We start from the raw sequence: 25,814 nt of genomic DNA, 5'->3' as shown, positions 1-25,814 counted from the left end.
GACTTAAATTAAATAAAGAAATAGTTGGAGTCTCGTTTCTAGATATACAAAAGTTTAATTGTGTCTGCTGCACACCCTGCCTAGGATTATGAGAGAATTAATTCTGGGCCTTGATCCATAACCCTCCCTCAGGTGAAGAGTGCTTCAACAACCCTTTTGTTTTTCCCACTGTGGTCCAGACTGAAGACAGAGCTATCCCAGATCTGGTTATGTCTAATTTCTTAACATTTATATTGAACAGAAAAAGGTCAAATTAACTTGATGTCAAGAAACCTGAACAGTTAGCATGGTTAAAGTCAATATACAGTATACTCTTACAACTTGCATTACTGGACCTGCATGAATATGTGCTGTATATTGCAACTTTTTGCAAATTTCTCAATTGCCTTGTTTAGTCTGACTATATGGCTCTTGTAGATCACCTTGCCTTGAACTTACCAATGCTGGACTTTGTATTACTTGACCTGCTAAAAAAAATCAACAATGACAACAAAAAAATAGGTGTCCCTCATCAATATCGTAAAAGTCTGGAAATGCTATTGGTGCCTAAACCTTTGCAATCTATCATTAAACTAAATTACAAATCATCAGTGTCTGTCGGGTATCTACATTTACCATCTTTACTCTTCTGTATGATCTGAAATATATCCACTTCTGGTATAATAATTGGGACCATAGATTTGTTGTAGGTCGTGATCCCTTTTTTGGGGACCTACCTTCAAGCTCATTTATTTTATGAAGATGGGGTTTATGGCTTTTGAAACCTTGCAGCTCTATAGTCCATAATACCACAGCACAACATATTTTAATAACATTTTAGAGTTATGAAGTTAAAAAAAAAAAAATACTTATGCCATCTTGAAAATGAAAATATCTGTCACTAGCACATTTTTATCTTGGACCCCTGGGGACTTCTCATGGGTTCACACGATTCCAAGTAACACAGGCTGAAAACCCCACTGCTTTATGGGGAAGTAAGTGTACTACCATTAGTTATCTTCTATTTTAACCAGTGGAGGCGCGTTTGACAAGGTCAGTCAAAAACAGAGAGGTGTGCGTAATGTACGACTCCAGAATAATAGGAGTGTGTCCATTGTGCTATAGACGATCACAAAAAGAATTCCCCCCCTTTTTTTACGCCACAGCATGTGGCATATTTTGGCAGTATTGTTACTGGGGGTTTTTTTTTAATGTTGATGCACTGACAATTTTCAGAAATGTCAGCGATGCAGGCTGTGAATGGGTTAATGAAACCCAAACCCAAATTGACATTTTTTGCCTATGAAGTAGAGCTTCCAATTCAATTTAGATACCTTGGGCACATACAGTAACGTGACTTGCCCTAGGTCAAAAGAATAGATGACAGTAGGAGTCAAACAGAGTTCACCCACATCAAAGACAGTGACATTATTATTGAGCTACACCAACAGTATAATTTTCGGATGCAATAAATGCAGGGAAAAGTTAGTTTTCAATTTGAAATGCCTGGATATTTTTTTCCCCCTTTTGGGCATATGTATATAAAGAGCTAATAAAACCGTTCACATGCTTCAGAAAGTGTTGTCACTGTCTTACAATGCACATGTAACACCCCTCTCCACCTTTTAGTGCTGACTTGTCCTGATGTAAATATAATATTACTCCGATTGTTAACCTTTTCTACATTTCGTCTTTCCTTTCACACACAGGGTTTTGGGATGCTGCTAATGGAGGAAGCAGAGCGCATAGCAAGAGAAGAGCATGGTTCGGGGAAAATTGCTGTAATTTCAGGTTTGTTTCATTAATTTTTTTATTTATTTTTTATATTAGGCGGGTACACTAAGTACAGTATCTAGAATCGATCAGCAAAGTGTATTGCTTTACTAAATGGTTATTTTATCCCCAGTCACTTGTCAAATTAAGTTTCTATGTCTCTGAAAATATTGATATGCAGGTATTCAAGACCTTTGGAGAAGATGACTTTTTATGGTCTCTTATAACTGAGAAATTACATTCATGAAAAGCTCTTGTGTTTATCCATTGAAAACATCTCACAAACTGTAGCATAATTATCCCCAGCACTGCTACCTCTACTGGAACGCTGCACTGCATATCACCGAAACCTACATTGGTACTGCAATTTGTCAATTACTCTCCTCTCTATACCACCCTCTTAGTAGACCAGCTTTTCCCTAAGGTTTGGTAAATATCAGTCATAATTAGAGATGGGTGAAAACTTGGTTCCCGAAATTCCGCGGATTATTTTGCCAAAATCCACGTGCGTATTTCATGCTTGAAGATCCGGGCGGATTCATTCAAATTTGCCATTGACTGCAGTTTGTCTTTAATAGTGTGCGTCAGAAAACATTTTATTTAATCTCTACTAAAAAATGAAGGGAGAGAAAAGGCAGTCCTTTAGATGAGGTAAAAAAAGGGAAAAAAAACTGTGCACCAATTGTATTTAAAAGTGACAACAATAATTATTTCTCCAAGTGTAGAAATTACTCAACATAAAGGGTAAATGAGAAAAATATCCTCAAATAAAGATCTATCTCTAAATAAGTGCACCCGTATTGAAGACAAATAGAACACAGGTGCTACTAATGTGATCTTAAAATATATAATATCCTGTGACAATACAATCTAAATACATACATAAAACTTCAATGTAAATGGGAGTCTGCTGCTTGCCGGTCATTTGCCGGACATTTCTATCAGCACCAGATAGATGAACATGGAAAAGAAGACAGAGTGCTCGACTCTCATAGTGTAAAACAAGTAATATACTGTAATACAACAGTAATTTGTGTTAATGTATGCACGTACAAGAATATCAGTTAAAAGTGCTGCGCATGTTCAGGGTACATGTTACTGCAGCCTCTGGTCCGAATGAAAACGTCCTTACATCCAGGAACTTTGATGGTCCAGAGGATCCTTCGCTCGATGAATGTCCACGGTGAGGTACCAATTTTATGGCACATGAATGGAACAGCTAATTCCCTCACTGAAGGTTCTAGGGCTCGCTTAGCCCAAGCTGTAAGCCTTTAGCTTCGGAGCTTCAAAGCGGAGCCACCGACATCACTGGGGCACGCCGCAATTAAGCGACGACCAGCACAAGATCAGTGGGTATGCCGCCGGCAACCGGTTTAAGCTTTAGCACAGTGATAACGTGAACAAAAGATGAGGTGTACGCCTAAATACTCAAAGTGCGTAGCATACCGCTTAGAGATGTATAATGGCAGGGTCAAAGTAATTTTTAATGCATATATTGTACAATACAGGGGCAGGACGGGGGAGGGACAAGGAACTAATAATGAACTAAATAGAATAGATGGGGAAATTGCATGGGGTTATGGAGGTAGAATGGGGACAAGTGAGAGTTTGTCAAGCAGGGACACACACATTAAATACATATAATACAAGAAAACTTCTAAACACTAACTACAATTGGAGCAGAAAGGCAGGAGCAGATAAGATAATAGCACAGACTGGACAAACCCTTCATTGCACGCTTGCTGCTAATGCAAGAAGCCTGACAGATAAAATTGGGGCGGTTGAATCAATAGCTACAAGGAAGCAGTAGGATATCATAGGCATTACTGAAGTATGGTGGGATGAACCTCATTACTGCGCAGTTAATTTAGAGGATTATTCCCTTTTTCGGAAGGGTCGAGCAAATAGAAGAGGAGGTGGAGTATGTTTATATGTTAAACCGGATCTACAGCCTATTATAAGGGAAGATGTTTATGAAGGGAATGATGAAAATGTAGAGACCTTGTGGATAGGAATTAGCAGTGGAGATAAAAGTAGAAAGAAAATGTGTGTAGGGATATGCTATAAACCAATGGTGAAATAAGAGAAGTGCAAAATAAATAACAATAACAATAGTTAGGCTCCGCTGTGCTGCTCAAAATTAACAGTCTCTAGAAACTGTGTACAAGAATTAATGGTGAAAAATATAAGCACAATAAAGTGCAACCAACACAAACAAATAAACCAGTGATGCCCAATAAAACTGGTGATTGTGCACAAGTGTCAAGTGAACAAATTCACTCACATGAATTTCAACAGGAGAATATCTGGTCACACTTAACTCCTCTTAAAGAATACATGGAGAGAACATAGCGTGATACCGTTTAATGAACATGCATACATACAGTATTTGATGGGGAAAAAGGCAAACTCACATTCTCCCGATCTTTCAAACACATTGAGTGCTATAAGGGCACACACACCACTCTGGGTACACCCGAAATAAACCAGAATGGAGAGTCTTTCTTGGCAAATTAGCCCCACGCCTCTGCTTTGGATCCTCATGGTCAATGGCGCCGTCGTCCGCACTTCCGCGTCTGCGCGCACTGCAGGTATGGTGGCTTGCAGGGGACAGGACTTCTTCTCCGGCTACGGTATCCTCAAAGCTGGTTGCGACAGGTTCAATGCCAGGACCATCCTTCCTCTAATTATTGAAGTAATAAAGATTTGAATCAGTTAGTGTCAGGACCTGCACTGGTCATGCCTTGAAAGTAGCTCGCAGGCTTATTCGCTTTGGCCAAAGGGTTAACTAAATGACCATTTTTCAAGAGATATATACAGTAGGTATTTGACTGTGTATTTTTGTCACATTGGATGTTGCTCTTGACTTCTTTGTTTCTTGTTTTATACAATTAGCCACGCCCAGCAGCACTCCTTTTGACACTTATATACATATATATTTTGTGGTAATTTTGGGGGGTTTCTGAGAGCTTGCTGGGTATCTGTGTGTAAGAGGGGACCTCATCTTTTTAACTTGTTTATTAATGACCTTGAGGTTGGCATTGAGAACAAAGTCTCCATCCTGTACTGATGACACTAAATTGTTTAAGGTAGTACAATCAGAGCAGGATGTAATTTCTCTCCAGGTAGACTGGAACTTGCGCAGGTAAATGGCAGATGTGGTTTAATACAGATAAATGTAAGGTTATGCATCTGACAAACAAGAATAAACAGGCAGCTTACAAATTAAATAGGGACACATTAGGAGAATCCTTGATGGAACAGGATTTAGGAGTGCTGGTAGACAGCAGGCATAGCAATAGTGCCCAAAGTCATGCAGTAGCTGCAAAGGCATTAAAATGGGAATGGATGGAAGGAAAGTAAACATAATTATGCCCCTCTGTAAAGCATTAGTAAGACAACACCTTAAATATGGAGTACAATTTTGGGCACCACTCCATACAAAATACATCATGGAACTAGAAAAAGTGCAGAGAAGAGCCACCAAATTAATAAAGGGCATCCCCTAATAATCTAATTTGAGAAGAGGTTTGCTAAATTAGTTTTGTTTACATAACAAAAGAGGCGTCTAAGAGGGGATATGATAACTACATTCAAATATATTCGGGGACAATACAATGAGCTTTCAAAAGAACTATTCATCCCAAGAGCAGTACAAAAGACGTATATCATTTTTGAACCTCATCAGCTATGCAGAGTGGCGAGAAAACGTTTGTGAACCACTTAGGATTTTCACACATTTCAAAAGATAACTTGAGCAAACACATGACACAATAACATGATACCTTTTCAACATTTATTTAACCACAAATAATTCAACATTCAATATCCCTGTGTGAATAAGTATGTGAACCTTTACATTCAGTATCTCCGAGCATTGGCCACGTCATGGGGGGGGCTCAGCCAATGAGGGCGAACCAGCTGCGTAACGTCATTCTCCTGACATGCAAATGAGCACACCGTGCCACCTTTTGCTTCAAAACCATATAACATGGTCCCCTATAAGCTTTTGCTTGCTGCATTATACAGCTTTTGAGCACAGCCTGGGTTTATATATATATTTCTGCAAAAAAAAAAGCCTCTGTACATATATTCTACAGTTCTAAATGTTCTTTGATAATGGTATCCTTCTGTGTATAAATTAAAACTAAGTAAGGAATTCATTCAACATCCTCGGCTTTCGCTTAAAAGTGCAAACTGCACATCCTCTAACACCCACTCGGTCTCAAACGGCCTTTTAAAATCCCATCACTTTCAGCCCACGCAGAGGCTGCAGATTACTGAAGCTGCGTCCAGTCTTTACCAGCCAAACTAAAATGTACAATGACAAGTCTTTTTAACCGGTATTTAATGGCCCAGTGGCAACACTGCAGTCATTTCCCCCTAAGTCTGATGATGTAAGGGTTTATCTCCGTGTTACTGGACCAGGAAGAGCTGAGGCTCCGGAAGCTAAGCAGTATGTGCTGAGATGAACAGTTCTCTTGGTCCAGATTTTCCATTCCTGCTCCTTCAAGTAGAAAATTAAAATGGATGCTGGCCAGGAAGGTTTGGACACTTGAGGGAGAACTCTGGGGATAGAAAGACTTCAAGTTAGAACAAATAGAATGTCTAAGGTTTGTTACCATATAAACACTGACAGTTCTTTTTGAATAAAGTTCTGGAATTGAGCAATTTAAGAGGGGGGGGAGGGGAAATGTCAGATGTAAAGGTGCATATTACTTTATGGAAGGAAAAGTGGAGGTTAAATAAAAAGAAATACTCAATAACAGTTTGACCAAAAATAAAATAAGCTTAATCGACGACCTTACTTTTTCACTGGTAGTACTTGCTTTCTGAAATTCCCTATAAAACGCCAACATTTACAGAATCTTCAGGGGGAAAAAAAGATTTGGTTTAAATAGGAGTTTTTTTTCCGAATATTTTTAATGCAAACCCGTAAAAAAAAATCCTATTTGCCTGGTTCTAGTTACCATTGTTAGGTGTAGTCACTCTTGCACTGTGAAGTAAAAGCTGCATAGTGGCTAAAATGCAACTACAGTTCTTTCAACGCAGTTATCTTTTGGAATGGCTGCTTCTATAAACAAGCTACTGTACATATCAGGGTCGCTGGTTAGTTATGTTGTTGAAATTAAGAGGATAGAACAAGGTGGGATCATTTATAGGCTAGCAATGGAGATTAGTGTCTAGGGCATTCTTCTATGTAATATATTAAGTTCTGCACTAGAAAGTGGACCTCGATATATAAATTAAAAAAGTAGTTATAAGGTGAGAAGGATGACAACACTGCATATGTTTTTAAATGAGGACTCTATGGGACAGTTTTGTATAGTGGTAGTGTCATTGCCTTTGAAGTAGATGATCCCAGTTTTAATCCCAGAGTCGAACAGCTGTGACCCTGTACAAGTCTCGATCTCGACACCATTTTTATTTTGGTTCTGCTAACCTTTAAACACCCCAGGTGTGCTTGTTCGTGCGACATTAAGTGGACTCCACTACTGGACTGAGGTACTGATTAAACCACCTGTGATGAAGCAGGGGTATCCTTAAAACTTTACCTTTTGGTGGCCCTTGAGGACTGGAGTTGGTCACCCCTGCTCTAAATGTTAGACTCTCTATATCTCATCTACCTTCTTCTGATAGATTTAGTGGGCTTGGACGTATGGCACAATCAGATATGTGCCTATGTTGATACTGCCATAAGCTTGGACAATTAGTAGAGAGAAAAATAAAATACCTTATTAGAGGGATAGGAGGAGGATTGATTTATTTATTTTTGTCAGCAAATGGAATTGCGTGATTTGGACCAAAAGGTTAATTGGCCCTTTTTTTTGCCAGCTGCTGTTGTTAAAGGCCCAGTTTACTATTCACGTTCCACTCATTGACACCAGGGTGCGGCTGTTCATTCATTAGCAAAATATTAGCTTCTCCCTAAGAGATCAATGAGATGTAATCGCACCATCTGGAGACTAACAGGGGCCATGAGTGAATATAAATAGTAAAGGAATATCATTAATGTCATTTCCGCGTTCGAGACAAAGAAATTGATTAAGGAATAATTGGGTCATAAATTGTCATTTAGTTTTTAGTTGAATAATTTTGAAATAAATGTTGCCACTAATTGTAAAGATGGTATGCTTTGTATCGACTGAGCCACTGATTGAGCCACCTGTGCTGAAGCTGGGATGTCCTTAAAACCTGATGTGTTTTGGGGGGGCTTGAGAACTGGAGTTGAGAACTACTGCCGTATGTGGTTATAGAAAATGGCAGCTCCAAAAGGACAGAAGGGGCTGGTTTTTCCAATGTATTTTACCTTTCTGACTTTTAGTATTTGGTGAATAATGACCCAGATTTAACCCCTTCAAAATGTCACTGCCATGAGTGCACCTTGGTCCCAGAGGGAACTACATCTGTAAGGAAGGAATGTTTTCATGTGAATAAAAGTAAACCCATCACACGTCTCAGATTGCTTAGGACAGTACTGGCCAAAATATGCCTGTCTTGGTGTCCCAAAATACATATTACATTTATTACAAAATTATACTTTTGAACAATTAGGCAAAAATATACTGGGCTGGGCATCATTGTGGATGGGGGTCAGGGGAATACACGCTACATCACGTATTGCAGCAGGAGATGGCTACACCACTACATCTCCCTCTTCCTGAACGAGCAGGGTGATCCCATAAGTAGGCCATAAAAAATATATTTATTTATGTAACAACTACACTTGACTTGTCCATGGACGGTCACTGGGCTCCATGGACACTGTTCAGATTTCATTGATACAGTTTCATCTCTTTCTACAAGCTGCTGCCTATGGTCCTCCTCACTCAGGCAGCATGGTCTATGGATTAGTACCACTTAACTAGGGATCTTACAAAGACAGCCTAAGGCTAGCTCCCCGCTGCAGACAGGGGTGCGTGCCTCTCACCAGCCCCTCACCTCCTCCCTAGCAGGCCCTGGTGACTGCTCGCTTCCTGGCCCTCTTTGTGCTGTGACGCGTCAGCCAGCAGGGGATACAACTAGATTGTGTTCCCGTGTGGCGACGCGTCACATGGTGCGCCAGGGAGCCAATGAAGAGGGGAGATCGCCGACAGCCAGGCATGAAATCACTAATGTTTGTACTACAGCTGAATCTGGACAAGAAAGTTTCCTTAAAGCCAAAAGTAGCACCACATTCCGGTAAAACAAAACACATCAGATCCATCTTTTCTCATTTATTACAGGTCTCTCTTCCGTTCACGCACACGCACACACACACACACACACACACACACACACACACACACACACACACACACACACACACACACACGCCGCTTGTTCAAACCATAACTACACACATGAAGAACATTTGTAGCATGTTGACGGTAAGCGGGGCCCCAGCATGGCAATCTAGATCCTTCATTCGGAACAGAAAATGTGCGTCCTGGAAACCCCCGTCTCCCCTCCCCGTCATGGCTGCGCCCTCCCAACCCGTTTTTACCGCCCTTCCCCCCCCCCCCCCCCCCCCCCGCACCTAAAAAAGCTGCCTGCAGATCGCGGTGACGCGATGTGCACGCGCTGCCAGGGTGCCAGGCGCGTGTTCAGCGGGACCTTAGCCTAACCCTCAAAACTGATGTGCGAGACTGACCAGCAGTTACAGGAGACAGTTGAACATGTAGTTGAAGTTATTGCGGCACAAGGGGGCGCCACCAGGTACTGAATCTAAAGGGTCACATACTTTTTCACACATGGATATTGAATGTTGTTTTTTGTGGCTAAATAAATGTTGAAAAAGTAGCATGTTTTTGTGTCATTTGTTTGCTCAGGTTATCTTTATCTATTATTAGGCCTTAGATTAGGAACAAATTACATTTTAGTTTTTGAAATATGTGTAATATGTGATAATCCTAAGTGGTTCACAAATGTGTTCTCACCTGTGACAGGGCTGCGTGCACTTTTGTGGAAGTTCAATGCATGTTTGCTTTCTGGCATCAAGTGCACCACTTTAATTTCTTTCATTCTGTTTCTGTCTTTTTTTTTGTTGCCTTTATCTGAAACTTTACTAACCTTTAATGTGGTGTCCTGAGGTCAGTCAGTACAATGCAGGTGTGGTTGGTGTTAAACACAGTTTGATGTTACACAGCTATGGGCAGTCCCTGTTAAAAAGGAAAAGGCCGATGCCTTCCTGCATACCATCCAGGGTAGATTATACCATAGTATGGGGGGGAATTAAAGTAAGTGATACTGAATGTCATTTATTTTACAGCGTAAAGACATGCATGGGATGTTTGTAAAAGGTACTGTTTTTTGGGGGGCTTGCTATAGAAAATTATATGTTGTGTAAAGTGTATTATGTTTGCTAATTGTGTAAGTTTTGGGAGACAACGCCCCTGTGTGGTATACTTAATTTCGTTTGGTCCAAATTAACCAGTAATAAAAGGGAGGGGGTTTCTTTCCCTTGTTTCTGCTGCACTCCTTGTTGCTGCTATGTGATAGGAGGATGTCTGTGGAACTTCAGTGAAAGGATGCAAACTTTCTAATGCAGATATTGCTGGCTACTCTGTGGCTGGAGACATCACGCTGGGAGAACTGGTTGTTGTACACCTGAATGTGGAATACCTAATAAAAAGAAGGTTCAGAGAACAGCAAAAGCCTCTTTCATTCTTCCCAGGGTCTGATGCTGCTGCTTCTTTAAATAAAGGCTGGGATGCAACCTTTCACATATGGTGGCAACGGTGGGATAATTGATGCTGTACCCAACATCTAAACCCTATGGTCCCCGATGAAAAGGACCCAAAGGAAAGTAGCAGCTCGCCCAAACAGACGAAGATATCCAGGTGTCCTGACCAGACAAGGGCTGATCAAGCAGAAGAAATTGGTGCAGGGCGTGGAGGTAATTATGGAGGATGACGAGGGATTGGAGGACACTGGGGACGTTGGAGCCAAGCCCAAGACCCATACAGTGGAAGACTGGAGCGGAAGGAAAGGAGGACCTTCTGAAGTGGCTGGTGGTCCAACAGGCAGAACAAGAGCGGCGATGGGCAGAACAAGAGCAGCGGCGACAGAAGATGGAAGACAAACGGGAGAGACGGATGGATGATATGCAGCGGCGACAGACGCAGCAGATGACGGACTTGATGAAGCTCCTTCAAGCAGGAACCATAGCACCGGCACCTGGGCCTATCATCCTCAAAGAGATCGGCTTAAATAAACTGAGCCCCGAGGATGACATTGAAGCTTTTCTCGTCATGTTTGAGAGGGTGGCCAGAGCCAGTCAGTGGCCAAGATCACAATGGGTAATGATGCTAGTGCCCACACTGACTGGGAAGGCTCAGATGGCCTGCAGTGCTCTAAGTCCAGGGGATGCCGAAGACTACGAGATGGTGAAAGAGTCCAGTTACAGGCGATATAACATCAACCCGGAGACGTTCAGGCAAAGATTCCGCAACATCCGCTATAATCATTCAGAAGGACCACGGGAGACTTATGCCAAATTGATGGATCTTATGAATAAGTGGATTAAGCCGACCGAGAAGACAAAAGAGGAAATTTTGGAACCATTTGTCCTTGAGCAGTTCCTGGAGATTCTGCCACAAGGTGCGCGACTGTGGGTGCAAGAACATCGACCCAAAACTGGGGATAAAGCTATAGACCTGGCTGAGGACTATTTGGCAGCTCATCAGGAACGTGAGAGAAGACCAGTGGTAAGATCTTCTCTCCCCTCATCACATGCACCATTACGGGAATCTTCATTTAGACAGGGGGCAGGTCGGAGCTCACATATACAGGATGCACGAATATGCCATCTCTGTAAGAAACCAGGACACATAGCCAGATATTGCCAACAAGGGAAGAATGGGCCAAGTACTATGATCACCAATGTTGGTGGATTCATTATGGAAGTGACCATTGGAGGGAAAATGGTGAAGGCCATAGACACTGGGAGTGAAAGTACTTTGGTAAAGAAAGGACACTTTTCTAAAGGGATACCAGTGGGCTCTCTGAACATACAATGTGTCCATGGACATTATAAGCGGTGTCCAATCATTCCGCTGCCTATCACCGTGGGTACAGTTACACATGTAGTACAGGCAGGGGTAGTAGAAAATATGCCCTACATGGTGATTCTGGGGCGGGACTTTCCAGGTCTGTTAGGACTATTAGACACACTGTTCAGCAGTTACCCAAGGGCCCAAGAGAAGAAGCAGGCTGAAAAGGAGAAGGACATGTCTTTGAAAACTTCTTTGGAGGGGCTTTTTCCTTATCCCCCAGAGATCTTTGGTGAAGAAGGGAGAGGCAGGAAATCCCATAGGCAAAAAAGAAAGGACAAAGCACTCGGTCCTAGAGAATTAAGGGTGCAGGACTTGGACAAGGTCAATAATGTTTGGGGCAAGGATATTGTAGAGGCGCAACAGCAGGACAGCTCATTAAACCCCTTTTTCAGCAGGTGGTATCCCAGACTGAAGCGATGAGTGAGTTTGGGCCCATACCATCATATGTATTACGACAGGGTGTATTAACCAGGGTCCGCAAGGATCCTCAGTCTTCTTTGCAGGTGGAGCAGGTCATGGTGCCAAAAGTATTTCGGAAGGAGATTCTTCGGTTGGCACATGATGTTCCCATGGGGGGTCATATGGACAGAGACAAGACCTTATATAGAATATTAATGCATTTTTTTGGCCTAAGGTACATAAGGATGTGGGAGAATATTGTGCCTCTTGTCCTATATGCCAACAGGTGGCCCCAGTAAACCTCATGGATCGGGGGAAATTGATCCCTATACCGGTAGTTGGGGAAGCTATGGATGTGGTGGGTCCTTTTACAAAAAAGTTCTAAAGGTAATCCGTATATACTGGTACTATGTGATTACGCCACCAGGTATCCAGAAGCATTTCCCTTGCCCAGTGTTACTGCTAAGAATGTAGCGAATGCTCTTATTCAAGTATTCGCAAGGGTAGGAATCCCTCGTGAAATTCTCACGGATCAGGGGTCAAATTTCATGTCAAATTTAATGAGAGGTGTATCAGTTGTTGGGAATCCAGACCCTACATACATCCCCATATCATCCCCAAACTGATGGTTTAGTAGAGAGGCTAAACGGGACACAAAAAAGGATGATTAGAAAGGTGGTAGGTGAGCAGCCTAACAAATGGGACCAGTGGTTGCCTTATTTATTGTTCTCATACAGGGAGGTACCACAAGCCTCAACAGGATTTTCCCCGTTTGAGCTACTTTATGGAAGGCAACCCCGGGGTCTGCTAGCATTAATCAAAGATTCCTGGGTGCAGCGGGTTCCTTTGAGGGATAATATAGTAGGATATATTACCCAGACGAGGGAAAGGATTATCCGGATGCAGGATCTGGCTAATGAAAATTTGAGGGAGGCTCAACAACACCAGAAAGTGTGGTATGACAAAAAGTCCAGAGATAAGGTATTCCTTCCTGGGGATAAAGTGCTCCTCTTGTTGCCTGATAGAGAGAATAAACTGGTAGCTAGATGGCAAGGTCCATATACCATTGTGGAAAGAAAGGGGGTTGTGAACTATCAAGTAAGCATACCAGGAAGAAGGAACCAGTCTATATACCATGTTAATTTGTTAAAAGGTTGGCCTGGACATGGAACCTCTAGAGTGGGAGGGCGGAGGTTCCCTATTTCTCAGTAAAGGGGAGAGTAAAATTGCAGCACCCCTGTCTCTTACAAAAGTATGTTGGAGAAAAATCCTGACTGTTTTCCTCTTAAAGTGGGGGATATGTGACAGGGCTGCTTGCACTTTTGTGGAAGTTAAATGCATGTTTGCTTTCTGCCATCAAGTGCACCACTTTTATTTCTGTTTCTGTCTTTTTTTCTTTTTTTTTTTGCTGGGCCCAGCAATCTTTTTTTGTTTTTTTTTGTTTCCTTTATCTGAAACTTTACTAACCTTTAATGTGGTGTCCTGAGGTCAGTCAGTACAATGCAGGTGTGGTTGGAGTTAAACACAGTTTGATGTTACACAGCCATGGGCAGTCCCTGTTAAAAAAGGAAAAGGGCGTTGCCTTCCTGCTTACCATCCAGGGTAGATTATACCATGGTATGGGGGGGAATTAAAGTAAGTGATACTGAATGTCATTTATTTTACAGAGTAAAGACATGCATGGGATGTTTGTAAAAGGTACTGTTTTTTGGGGGGCTTGCTATAGAAAATGATATGTTGTGTAAAGTGTATTATGTTTGCCAATTGTGTAAGTTTTGGGAGACAACTCCCCTGTGTGGTATACTTAATTTGGTTTGGTCCAAATTAACCAGTAATAAAAGGGAGGGGGTTTCTTTCCCTTGTGTCTGCTACACTCCTTGTTGCTGCTGTGTGATATGAGGTTGGGTTTTTTCTGCACTCCTTGTTGCTGTTATGTGATAGGAGGATGTCTGTGGAACTTCAGTGAAAGGATGCAAACTTTCTAATGCAGATATTGCTGGCTACTCTGTGACTGGAGACATCACGCTGGGAGAACTGGTTGTTGTACACCTGGATGTGGAATACCTAATAAAAAGAAGGTTCAGAGAACAGCAAAAGCCTCTTTCATTCTTCCCAGGGTCTGGTGCTGCTACTTTTTTAAATAAAGGCTGGGACGCAACCTTTCACATCACCACAGTATACAGGCATACCCCGCTTTAAGGACACTCACTTTAAGTACACTCGCGAGCAAGGACATATCGCCCAATAGGCAAACAGCAGCTCACGCATGCGCCTGTCAGCATGTCCTGAACAGCAATACCGGCTCCCTACCTGTACCGAAGCTGTGCGCAAGCGGGGAGACTATAGAGCCTGTTACACATGTGTTATTTACATCAGTTATGCACGTATAGGACGATTGCCGTACAGTACATGCATCGATAAGTGGAAAAAAGGTAGTGCTTCACTTTAAGTACATTTTCGCTTTACATACATGCTACGGTCCCATTGCGTACGTTAGTGCGGGGTAGGCCTGTATGCATCAGTGAAGCAGTGTTTATTTTAATGAAAGTATGGAGTTTGTTAGACAAATCCGGCACAATATCAATAAAATAAGTAGATGATGTTTTATTTATTTTCATATTTATGACATGATCTGAAATCCATCTAAGAAAGACACCAATGTGTCAACTTGTGCTGTAAAAATTATATATTGTTTTTGTTATAAGTGCATATGTCTTTTGTATGGCAAAATGTTACAAATGTGTTTGGCCATGTGGATGGCAACTACCCTCGGCAGCAAAAAGGTTTCATAGTGATTGGTTGAGTAGATCTATTGGGGGTGGCGCAAGCAATAGCCATAAACTCTTTCACTATCCCTAGGAATAGCCTGTCCGCTGAATAATCCCAGTCCAAACCTGCCAAAATATATATATTTCTCCACCGCTTTTAGTTAAAAGGAAAAGTAACAAGAAAAACAAAACTTTTGCCGCGTTCCTGGGCCTATCGTACCTAATGCGAAGGTACTTGCCTGTGCCGCCCGTCTCCTTGCTGCCATCCTCCTGCTCCTTTGAAATCTCAGCGTCAAATGGTGCCGCGGACGTCCCCCAAGTGACGTGACTTTGCGACGCCATGACGCAGCGTTTACATGGCAAGGTGTCGCCGCGCAACGTCACGTTGGTGACGTTTGCGGCGTCATTTGACGTTGGTATTCCAAAGGAGCAGCAGGGCGGCAGCCGACCCAGGGAAGTGCCTCCGCCGCTGCGTAGTTGAACACATTATCAGGGGGTGACACGGTCTTCGACCATCTGTGCTGAAGCAGGGATATTCTGAAAACCTGGCCTGTTGGTGGCCCTTGAGAACTGAAGTTGGCCACCCCCTGTTTTAATTGAACCATTTACTGGTTTTGTTACAGTTGTAAAAAATCAAACATTTAAACAGATGTATCCGTGCATTGAAAAGAGTCAATTAACATAGTGCAATAGGAAAGGAATGGGGTTTTTTGCTAATTCAACCTGCTTTTCATTTGTCATGTATTCATTTATATAGGATTCGCTGTATTGAATTTGTTAATTTGCTTAATTAGGGTTTGGGCGTCACAATGTTACTCTCTTCTTTTTTTTTGTTTTCCACTTGGCATCTTAATAGCAAAATTGCTATATAACTGCTGGCTTTTAATTGTATGTTGCTGCTTACAATTGTTGGCTATTGTAACCTGCAGTGATGTTTTGTTTAAGTCCAATGATTTGTACTTAGTAAATAAAGCTGAATGATTGTAGCTGACTTGCAGATGTTGCAGCAGTTCATGCCGCCGGCAACGACTCATTGCAGCGTTGGACGCACACAACACGCTAGCAGGAGAAAACACCATTGCAGTGTCATTAGTCGCGCGTGAAAAAGAGGACGGGGTTAATGCGTTATTTCAGAAGTGGCCAGCTCTAGTCCTCAAGGGCCACCAACAGGTCAGGTTTTCAGGATATCCCTGCTTCAGCACAGGAGGCTCAATCAGTGGCTCAGTCGGTGATTGAGCTACCTGTGCTGAAGCAGGGTATCCTGAAAACCTGACCTGTTGGTGGCCCTTGAGGACTAGAGTTGGCCACTTCTGCTTTATTGCATGTGTTGGCGAATACCAGCGGGTGAAATAACGCCTGCTACATCTGTACATTTGCTGGCGAGATGAGTGCTCAAAAGAAAGGCCAGTTACATATAGCAACATTTATGGAAGTTTGTTACTAACCCCAAACGTTGAAGGAAGTGCAGATGAGATACCCCTGTAATAACACGGATTACTGAGCTATGTGATCTGAGCTATTCAATATTAAAAATAATTATGATGTTTACAATAAATCATTTAAGTGGAGGGTCCCTTGTTCTTCCCCCTTGCATACTCTGTACTTGGGGGATAAAGGGTGACCCCTCCCCCAGCCGGTTCCCTACCATGTATACTGGCAAGGGTGCCCATCGTTGGCTTCCCAGCACTGCTCTGTGTGTGTGGGGGAGGCGGAGGCTGCCTGCACACGCCTCTGCTCCGGTCTAGTCACATGGCCGTGTAACATGATGATGTGACCAGAGCGCTAGCAGCATGCAGGCACCCTCCCCCCAATCACACAGGAAGGATTGGAGTGCAAAGGGAGCAAGGAGGAAGGACCCTCCACTTATATTTACTATTTATTTGTATTTCTCATGGGGTTTATTTGTTTTTGCCCCATGTATGCTGTGACAGTAGGGCATAGCCTGCTGCCCCGGAAACCGTATGGCAAGGGCTGAGAGTGTCAGCTCTTTGGTCTAATATACCTTTCTGTACTGCCCTGTAATTTTGTTACCCTTATACTGTCCCCCATAGGGTTATAAGCTAGGAACCGTGTGTATGGGGTGAACTATGTAAGCCCAGTGGGCCAGTTAATGCATTATATGCTGTATTCCCATGGATTCATGGTCCCGTAGCTGCCTGTGCAAGCTTATAAGTGGGTTGCCTTGTATGGGTGGCCCCTTATGAGAAATAGCTGCATGGCAGACTTCTGGAACATGAGGGGAATATTTGGGGGCAAACAGGGTTAACCTGTATTGCCTGCCAGCAAGGTATTCAAGCTTGTGTCTTAGAGCAGGTTTTAGAGCCCTGTTCCCAGAACCCACGTTTTATGGTAGAGTGCAAGCTCTAGGGACCAAATGGTAGAGTGCAAGCTCTAGGGACCAAATGTTAGTTTTTCTGGGTTTTAAAACTGCATTTTGTGTTTGTGCTGTGGGCTGGACTGCATACAGGACAAAAGGAAGCCAGATGTGAATTAGCATTTCAATGCCACCAGCTCAGGTATAGGGATTCCCTGTGTTAATTGCAAAAGATATGCAGGTTTGGCACAGGGTGAGGGGGAAGGGCTATGAACAGGATATCTGGATTAGAAAGCCCTTTGTTTCAAGTAGACTCAGGGGGGCCAGGACCCCAAGGGTTATGGGGCTAGCCAGGAAAACAGTTCCTGGAGTTCAAATTCATAAGCACGATTTCCATTGGCACGTTTTGAATTCTTCCCTCCTATTGTTGCATGCACAATCACAATCCATGCTCTAATTGGCTATATATATATATATATATATATATATACAGTGCTCGACAAACCCGGTCGCCAACTCGCCAGCTGCGATCGGAAATTGGCTCGTGGCCAGTAACATTTCCCCTGCTCTGCAAAAAAAAAAAAAAAAAACCGCTGCTCGGAAAAAAAAAAAAATCCCCTGCTCGGAAAAAATAAATAAAAAAATTCCTCTAGCTGATTGGCTGTGACGCGGGATGGAGCTGCCAGGACTTAAAACTGCCCTTCCTTCTCTGCACGGGGGAGAGGTGTGTGCGTGCGTCTGCTCCTCCTCCTCCTTTATACTTTATATCCTCCTGTATAATTGTGTCAGCTCCTGCACTGATCCGGTCATGGAGGATTTTGGACAGATGTGGAGGTGGGTGGAATGAAATGCAATTTAAATACACTGTTTCTCCTTCCCCCACTGCTCCCGGCGCGGGCTGGAAGGTAATGGCGCGGGTGTTTCTCCTTCCCCCACGGCTCCCGCTGCCCGCGCGGGCTGGAAGGTAACGGCGCTGGTGATTTTCCTCCCCCCCCCCCTCTCCCGCTGCCCGCGCAGGCTGGAAGGTCATGGCGCTGGTGATTTTCCTCCCCCCCCCCCTCTCCCGCTGCCCGCGCGGGCTGGAAGGTAACGGCGCTGGTGATTTTCCTTCCCCCCCCTCTCCCACTGCCCGCGCGGGCTGGAAGGTAACGGCGCTGGTGATTTTCCTTCCCCCCCCCTCTCCCGCTGCCCGCGCGGGCTGGAAGGTAACGGCGCTGGTGATTTTCCTTCCCCCCCCTCTCCCGCTGCCCGCGCAGGCTGGAAAGTAACGGCGCTGGTGATTTTCCTTCCCCCCCCTCTCCCGCTGCCCGCGCGGGCTGGAAGGTCATGGCGCTGGTGATTTTCCTTCCCCCCCCTCTCCCACTGCCCGCGCGGGCTGGAAGGTAACGGCGCTGGTGATTTTCCTTCCCCCCCCTCTCCCGCTGCCCGCGCAGGCTGGAAAGTAATGGCGCTGGTGATTTTCCTTCCCCCCCCTCTCCCGCTGCCCGCGCGGGCTGGAAGGTAACGGCGCTGGTGATTTTCCTTCCCCCCCTCTCCCGCTGCCCGCGCGGGCTGGAAGGTAATGGCGCTGGTGATTTTCCTTCCCCCACTGCTCCCGCTGCCCGCGCGGGCTGGAAGGTAACGGCGCTGGTGATTTTCCTTCCCCCACTGCTCCCGCTGCCCGCGCGGTCTGGAAGGTAACGGCGCTGGTGATTTTCCTTCCCCCACTGCTCCCGCTGCCCGCGCGGGTCGGGAGGTAGTAGTGCGTATGTTTCTCCTCCCCGCTCCTGCTGCCCACGCGGGTCGGGAGATACTGTTGTTGCGGGGGTGTTTCTCCCCTCCCTCCTGTGTGTGTTCCCCCCCTGTGTGTGTGTGAGAACGTGTATATGCAGGACACCAGAGGTACCCCCCCAGTTTGTCACCCCCCCACCCAGTCACCCATCCCACCAGTCACCCATCCCACCAGTCACCCATCCCACCAGTCACACAGTCACCCATCCCACCAGTCACCCAGTCATTAATCCCACCCAGTCACCCAGTCAGTAATCCCACCCAGTCACCAATCCCACCCAGTCAGTAACCCAGTCAGTAACTCCCCCCACAGTCACCCATCCCACTCCCCACCCAGTCACCCATCCCACCCCCCACCCAGTCAGTAATCCCACCCCTCACCCCCCCACCCAGTCATCCAGTCACCCAGTCAGTAATCCCACCCAGTCACCCAGTCAGTAATCCCACCCAGTCACCCAGTCAGTAATCCCACCCAGTCACCCAGTCAGTAATCCTACCCAACACCCAGTCAGTAATCCCACCCAGTCACCCAGTCAATAATCCCACCCAGTCACCCAGTCAGTAATCCTACCCCACACAGTCACCCAGTCAGTAATCCCACCCAACACCCAGTCAGTAATCCCACCCAGTCACCCAGTCAGTAATCCCACCCAGTCACCCAGTCAGTAATCCCACCCAGTCACCCAGTCAGTAATCCCACCCCCACCCAGTCACCCAGTCAGTAATCCCACCCCCACCCAGTCACCCAGTCAGTAATCCCACCCAGTCAGTAATGTCACCCAGTCAGTAATCCCACCCAGTCACCCAGTCAGTAATCCCACCCAGTCACCCAGTCAGTAATCCCACCCAGTCACCCAGTCAGTAATCCCACCCAGTCACCCAGTCAGTAATCCCACCCAGTCACCCAGTCAGTAATACCACCCAGTCAGTAATACCACCCAGTCACCCAGTCAGTAATACCACCCAGTCAGTAATACCACCCAGTCACCCAGTCAGTAATCCCACACAGTCAGTAATACCACCCAGTCACCAATCCCACCAAGTCACACAGTCAGTAATCCCACCCAATCAGTAATCCCAAGCAGTCACACAGTCAGTAATACCACCCAGTCACACAGTCAGTAATACCACCCAGTCACACAGTCAGTAATACCACCCAGTCACACAGTCAGTAATACCACCCAGTCACACAGTCAGTAATACCACCCAGTCACACAGTCAGTAATACCACCCAGTCACACAGTCAGTAATACCACCCAGTCACACAGTCAGTAATACCACCCAGTCACACAGTCAGTAATACCACCCAGTCACACAGTCCGTAATACCACCCAGTCACACAGTCCGTAATACCACCCAGTCACACAGTCAGTAATACCACCCAGTCACACAGTCAGTAATACCACCCAGTCACACAGTCAGTAATACCAGCCAGTCACACAGTCAGTAATACCACCCAGTCACACAGTCAGTAATACCACCCAGTCACACAGTCAGTAATACCACCCAGTCACACAGTCAGTAATACCACCCAGTCACACAGTCAGTAATACCACCCAGTCACACAGTCAGTAATACCACCCAGTCACACAGTCAGTAATACCACCCAGTCACACAGTCAGTAATACCACCCAGTCACACAGTCAGTAATACCACCCAGTCACCCAGTCAGTAATACCACCCAGTCAGTAATACCACCCAGTCACCCAGTCAGTAATCCCACACAGTCAGTAATACCACCCAGTCACCCAGTCAGTAATCCCACCAAGTCACACAGTCAGTAATCCCACCCAATCAGTAATCCCAAGCAGTCACACAGTCAGTAATCCCAAGCAGTCACACAGTCAGTAATACCACCCAGTCACACAGTCAGTAATACCACCCAGTCACACAGTCAGTAATACCACCCAGTCACACAGTCAGTAATACCACCCAGTCACACAGTCAGTAATACCACCCAGTCACACAGTCAGTAATACCACCCAGTCACACAGTCCGTAATACCACCCAGTCACACAGTCAGTAATACCACCCAGTCACACAGTCAGTAATACCACCCAGTCACACAGTCAGTAATACCACCCAGTCACACAGTCAGTAATACCACCCAGTCACACAGTCCGTAATACCACCCAGTCACACAGTCCGTAATACCACCCCGCAGTCAGTCACCTCCACGTCAATCAATCACCCCCTCTCTGTCTCTCTCCTTCTCCCTCCCCCTCTCTGTCTCTCCCCCTCTCTGTCTCTCCCCCTCTCTGTCTCTCCCCCTCTCTGTCTCTCCCCCTCTCTGTCTCTCCCCCTCTCTGTCTCTCCCCCTCCCCCCCTCTCCGTCTCTCTGTCTCTCCCCCTCTCTGTCTCTCCCCCTCTCTGCCAGTGTCTCTCTCCCTGTCTGTGTCTCTCTCCCTCTCTGTCTGTGTCTCTCTCCCTCTCTGCCTGTGTCTATCTCCCTCTGTCTCTCTCCCTCTCTCCCTCCCTGTCCCTCTCTCTCCCTCCCTGTCCCTCCCTGTCCCTCTCCCTCCCTGTCCCTCTCCCTCCCTGTCCCTCTGTCTCTGTTCCTCTGTTCCTCTGTGTCTCTGTGTCTCTCTGTCCCTCTCTCTCTGTCCCTCTCTCTCTGTCCCTCTCTCTCTGTCCCTCTCTCTCTGTCCCTCTCTCTCTGTCCCTCTGTCCCTCTCTCTCTGTCCCTCTCTCTCTCTCCCTCCCTCTCCGTCTCTCTCCCTCTCCCTCCATCTGTCTCTCTAACTCTCTGTCTGTGTCTCTCTCTCTCTCCCTCTCTCCCTCTCTCCCTCTCTCCCTCTCTCCCTCTCTCCCTCTCTCCCTCTCTCCCTCTCCCAGACTCTGGATCTGGATATATTATTTACCTTATACTGCTTTTTTCCAGATCTGATTCAAGTGTCACACGGAAGACATCGGAATCCCCCCTAACCCAGAAAACAGGTAGGGAACACATCCCCTCCAATGTATAACATTGCGGGAATGAGGGTACCTGGACATTTAGGGACTGCGGATCAGGTAAGATCCCAGGCGGGATTGCTGCTTTAGATATTGTGAAGAGGGGGCATCCAGACACTGGTTAATGGGTGCAGGAAACTAGTCACACACACACGTAACAAGGACTAATTGTAGTAAAGTATAAATTTACTACAATAAATATAAACTTATGTCAAAAACGAATGTTGTTCTTACTAGACATTTATTACATTTCTTTTTTTTTTTAAACGGGGTTGGGGCGTGGCTATGGGCGGGACTGGGGGCGGGGCTAGGTGGCGAGTAGATTTTTTGGTTTGGCGAGTAGATTTTTGGGTGATTTGTCAAGCACTGTATATATATATATATATATATATACACATACATACATACGAGCAACTGCCTATTCGATGAAGATCTGATCTTTTCTGTACTTCGTGTTTAGTTGGATCGATGACAGAAATTCATTGATAGGCTTCACTGGTCTCCCACGTTCTATGCATCTGTGTGCAATTGTAATTAAAGATAAGAGGGCAGCTGTTCTCACCTTATTAGCTTTGTAGTAGACTGTGCGCCTGAACACTACGTTTTCTCCTTGAGTATGGTTTATTATATATTTTTAACGTTTTTTTTTTGTTTGTTTGTTTTTTAACAACTTGCTCATTTCTTTGTTACATCTTAAAGAGGTCGGAGTACTTCTGCTTGTCCGAAGAATACCAATTTCACATCTCTGCTCTTTGCTAGGAGATGAATTGAAACTGTGGGCACTCGTGTACATTAATAGGGAGTAAGTGTATTACTCTAAAGGCAGGTTAGCATAGGCAAACTTGTAATGAAGACACCTGGAACTCGGCAGTAATGCAAATGTTTTCTGCCCTTTATTTTTCAGAGTTTTAGGATGGAGATATAAAACAATTTTATCTATATTAGAAGAGGTATGAAATAAGTCTGATAATTGCCATCCATGAATAGAGTAGATCTGGTGCTCATAACAATCAATTGTCCCATGTAGTTGACAAACAATCCATGATATTTGAAAAAAAAAAATGCCTCCCTTTATTTTAAATATTGAAATCTAATATAGAGTGCGTGGAGAATGGTGCCTAGAATGGTCCCGGGGGTTAGACACACACGGCCTTGCTAACACACTAATGAATCTCCTTAATGAGGCACAGTCTGACATATATGCTGAATAAAATAATAGGAACAGTTACTCACTTCAGTGTCCTGTTGAATCCTGGAGGAGGTCCTGGGATGCGCACCCGCTGTGGATCCTCTGGATCCTTATTTCATTGGATAGTGCTCTGTTTTTCTCTATCCTTGTTCCTGATAATTGCCATGATATGTATTAATATAAATGAATTAAATAAATACATATATATATATACGCTATGTTCAGAGAAACCAGAACCCCTTTTATTTATTTTTTGCCCCGTATTGGAGAAAAATCACTCTATTTTCATGACTATTTAAGAGATTATCGGTCTGTCACAGTATATTATTACATGTAAGAATTATTTGATAATCTAATAAATATTCTTTAGAATTGGTGACGGTATGATGACTTCATCAAGTGCATAGTTATAAAAGGGTGTTTAACGAAGAAGATAAGCGCATTATAAAGTGTGTGAGACCAGAATTATGGCCCAAAACGCTGACATACTGTATAATATGTCCTGATGAAGGATGGTCGCAAGGACTGAAAAAAGACATTTGTATTGTTCAGGAGTGAGAACAGCTGGATCAACATGTTCTCGGTTACACAATCAGACAGCGGCTTTCTCTTCGGGCGTGTGTTTCAGATGGAGGACATTTTGAACACACACTTTGAACTCAAACTTTATATTTATATATATTTAAATTACAACAGTTTAACGCATTTACAAGCAAAGAAGGGAAAACTCCTATTTCTCGTTTAATGAACATGAACCTCCTGCAGTGTACCTGGTACTTGTTGACATAATGCAGTGACATCAATTTAGTTATCAGTTGATTGTATACACTGTGCTTCTTATATACTGTAGTGTTAATCTACATAACAGACCTACAATTGTGCACATTTTCATGGGGATTGAGCGAGAAATATACAAGATATGATGAAAAATCAAAGAGGAGGGGGATCCCTTTTATCCTGAACACAGTGTACATATATGATGGTAAATACTGTATGTACATATTTCATAAATGTATTTTAGCTACATATTATTTCATGTCATCGTGAAAACATATAGACTTCTTCCAGAATCAAATATATTACAATAAACCAAACCTATTTCATAGGATGCATAATGCATGCTGTTTTTATCATGGCTTTAAGCCTAAAATGCTGCAGTGTTTAAGATTAAAGCAGATTTTTATAAACATGGTGCTCCATTTTTAAAACCCCGGTCAAATGTGTCACGGTAGCTTATGACAAGATATAATGAACACCAAATATCTAGGTTGAACTGAACGAGGCTTAGATATAATAAAATATAATTTATTCCTTAAATAAGGTGAACACAGCAATATAGTACAATTAACAGACAAGAAGGTAACACTTACTTAGGGTTGGGGGATGGAGAAGTATTAGCTAGCAATTCTCCAGCAATCCGGTGACATTCAAGATGGTATCAGAAGAAGAACTAAAAACTGTAGGGTTGACACAGTTTATATACCTGTGTAACCCTATTCTTAACATTGAATACAATTGGTGAACAATTAATTATCTGTATCCAATCCCTAATGTGGAGACACAGTTTAACCCATGCCCCCCAGCTAATTAGCCCATGTGTACTGGGACTCTGTGGGTAGCCCCATAATTAAATCAGGGGCGACGACCAGTTTACCAAATGAAGTATCTGCATTGTTTGTAGGTGTAGACATAACACTTACAAACCACTCCAGTTTGATGATTCTCCACCCTCAGGTAACAATTAGAGTGGCAGTCTGTTGATTAGTACTTGGTCTGTTGATTAGTACTTAGTGTAAACAATCCGGGCAGTTAACTTTTGATCACAGTGCTTAGGCTCAATCAGCCGGCTGCCCTTCATGACCTATTAGCATAGCAGATGGAGTCTGCATTTCCAGAGCAGATCCAAAATACCATACATATATACTTTAATATCTACACAGATTAATAAGTTCCATTCTGGTGGGCTCAGTGGGTCAACATTTGCCAGTTCTTAATGCCTACAGTGACTCCACACATTGGCCAAATATCAACTCTCTGCGACCTCCAGAACTGGAGATACAGAAATGCACTTTAAAACATTAAAATACAGGATTATAATGAAACAGGGGAACATACATTTTTCATGACATGACAAGGTGTAAACCACATTCCTGGACCGCAGTCCAGTTAACCCCTTGCCTCCCTGGTGAGGTCAGGGGGTGGCCATATGGGGTGCAACCCCTTTAATAGCGGGCCAACCCCCTCTCCCTCTACAAAATGTATTTATTTATTTTTTGCAGTAAATCAATCTTTTCTGCAAGACGAAAGACTACAAGATGTGGTTTGTCAGGGTTGGTAAAAAAATAAGTTGTACTGCATCAAGGCATCAACAATTGCTATTTATTGCCACGATGTTTGCCATGCTTCCCATACTTAATTTATCAATCACTGAAGCAATTTACAAGAAAAAAAGTTTACATTTATTTCTGTACATTGCTTCAATGTTTGGTAAATCTATTTTTCTCGCATTCTTATGGCCGTTCTATAGTGTGTGCGGCAGTGAGCGCGTGTGTGACTGTGTGAACGCGCATGCACGTGACTCACGCTTTTTGTGTCTGCTATGAGCGAGTGAGTGTGTGAGTGTGTGCGTGTGT

General features: G+C 44.1%; 1 protein-coding gene across 2 annotated transcripts in view; it reads left to right on the top strand.

Annotated features, from left to right (window-relative positions):
- ELP3 (elongator acetyltransferase complex subunit 3) overlaps positions 1–25,814 on the top strand; it is a 188,122-nt gene that overhangs the window by 153,033 nt on the left and 9,275 nt on the right. Inside the window, exons 14-15 of one of the 2 annotated variants that reach the window (XM_075598657.1) lie at positions 1,689–1,770; positions 14,179–14,437. In XM_075598657.1, the coding sequence (XP_075454772.1) occupies positions 1,689–1,770; positions 14,179–14,387 (291 nt within the window). In that variant the 3' untranslated portion in view covers positions 14,388–14,437. Of the gene's footprint in view, positions 1–1,688; positions 1,771–14,178; positions 14,438–25,814 lie in introns of those variants that run through there. The other variant, XM_075598659.1, reaches the window with a different exon arrangement.

This window comes from Ascaphus truei, chromosome 4 (genome assembly GCF_040206685.1).
Source record: "Ascaphus truei isolate aAscTru1 chromosome 4, aAscTru1.hap1, whole genome shotgun sequence".
NCBI classification, from domain to species: Eukaryota; Metazoa; Chordata; class Amphibia; order Anura; family Ascaphidae; genus Ascaphus; species Ascaphus truei.
This window is presented reverse-complemented; position numbering and strand designations above follow the sequence as displayed.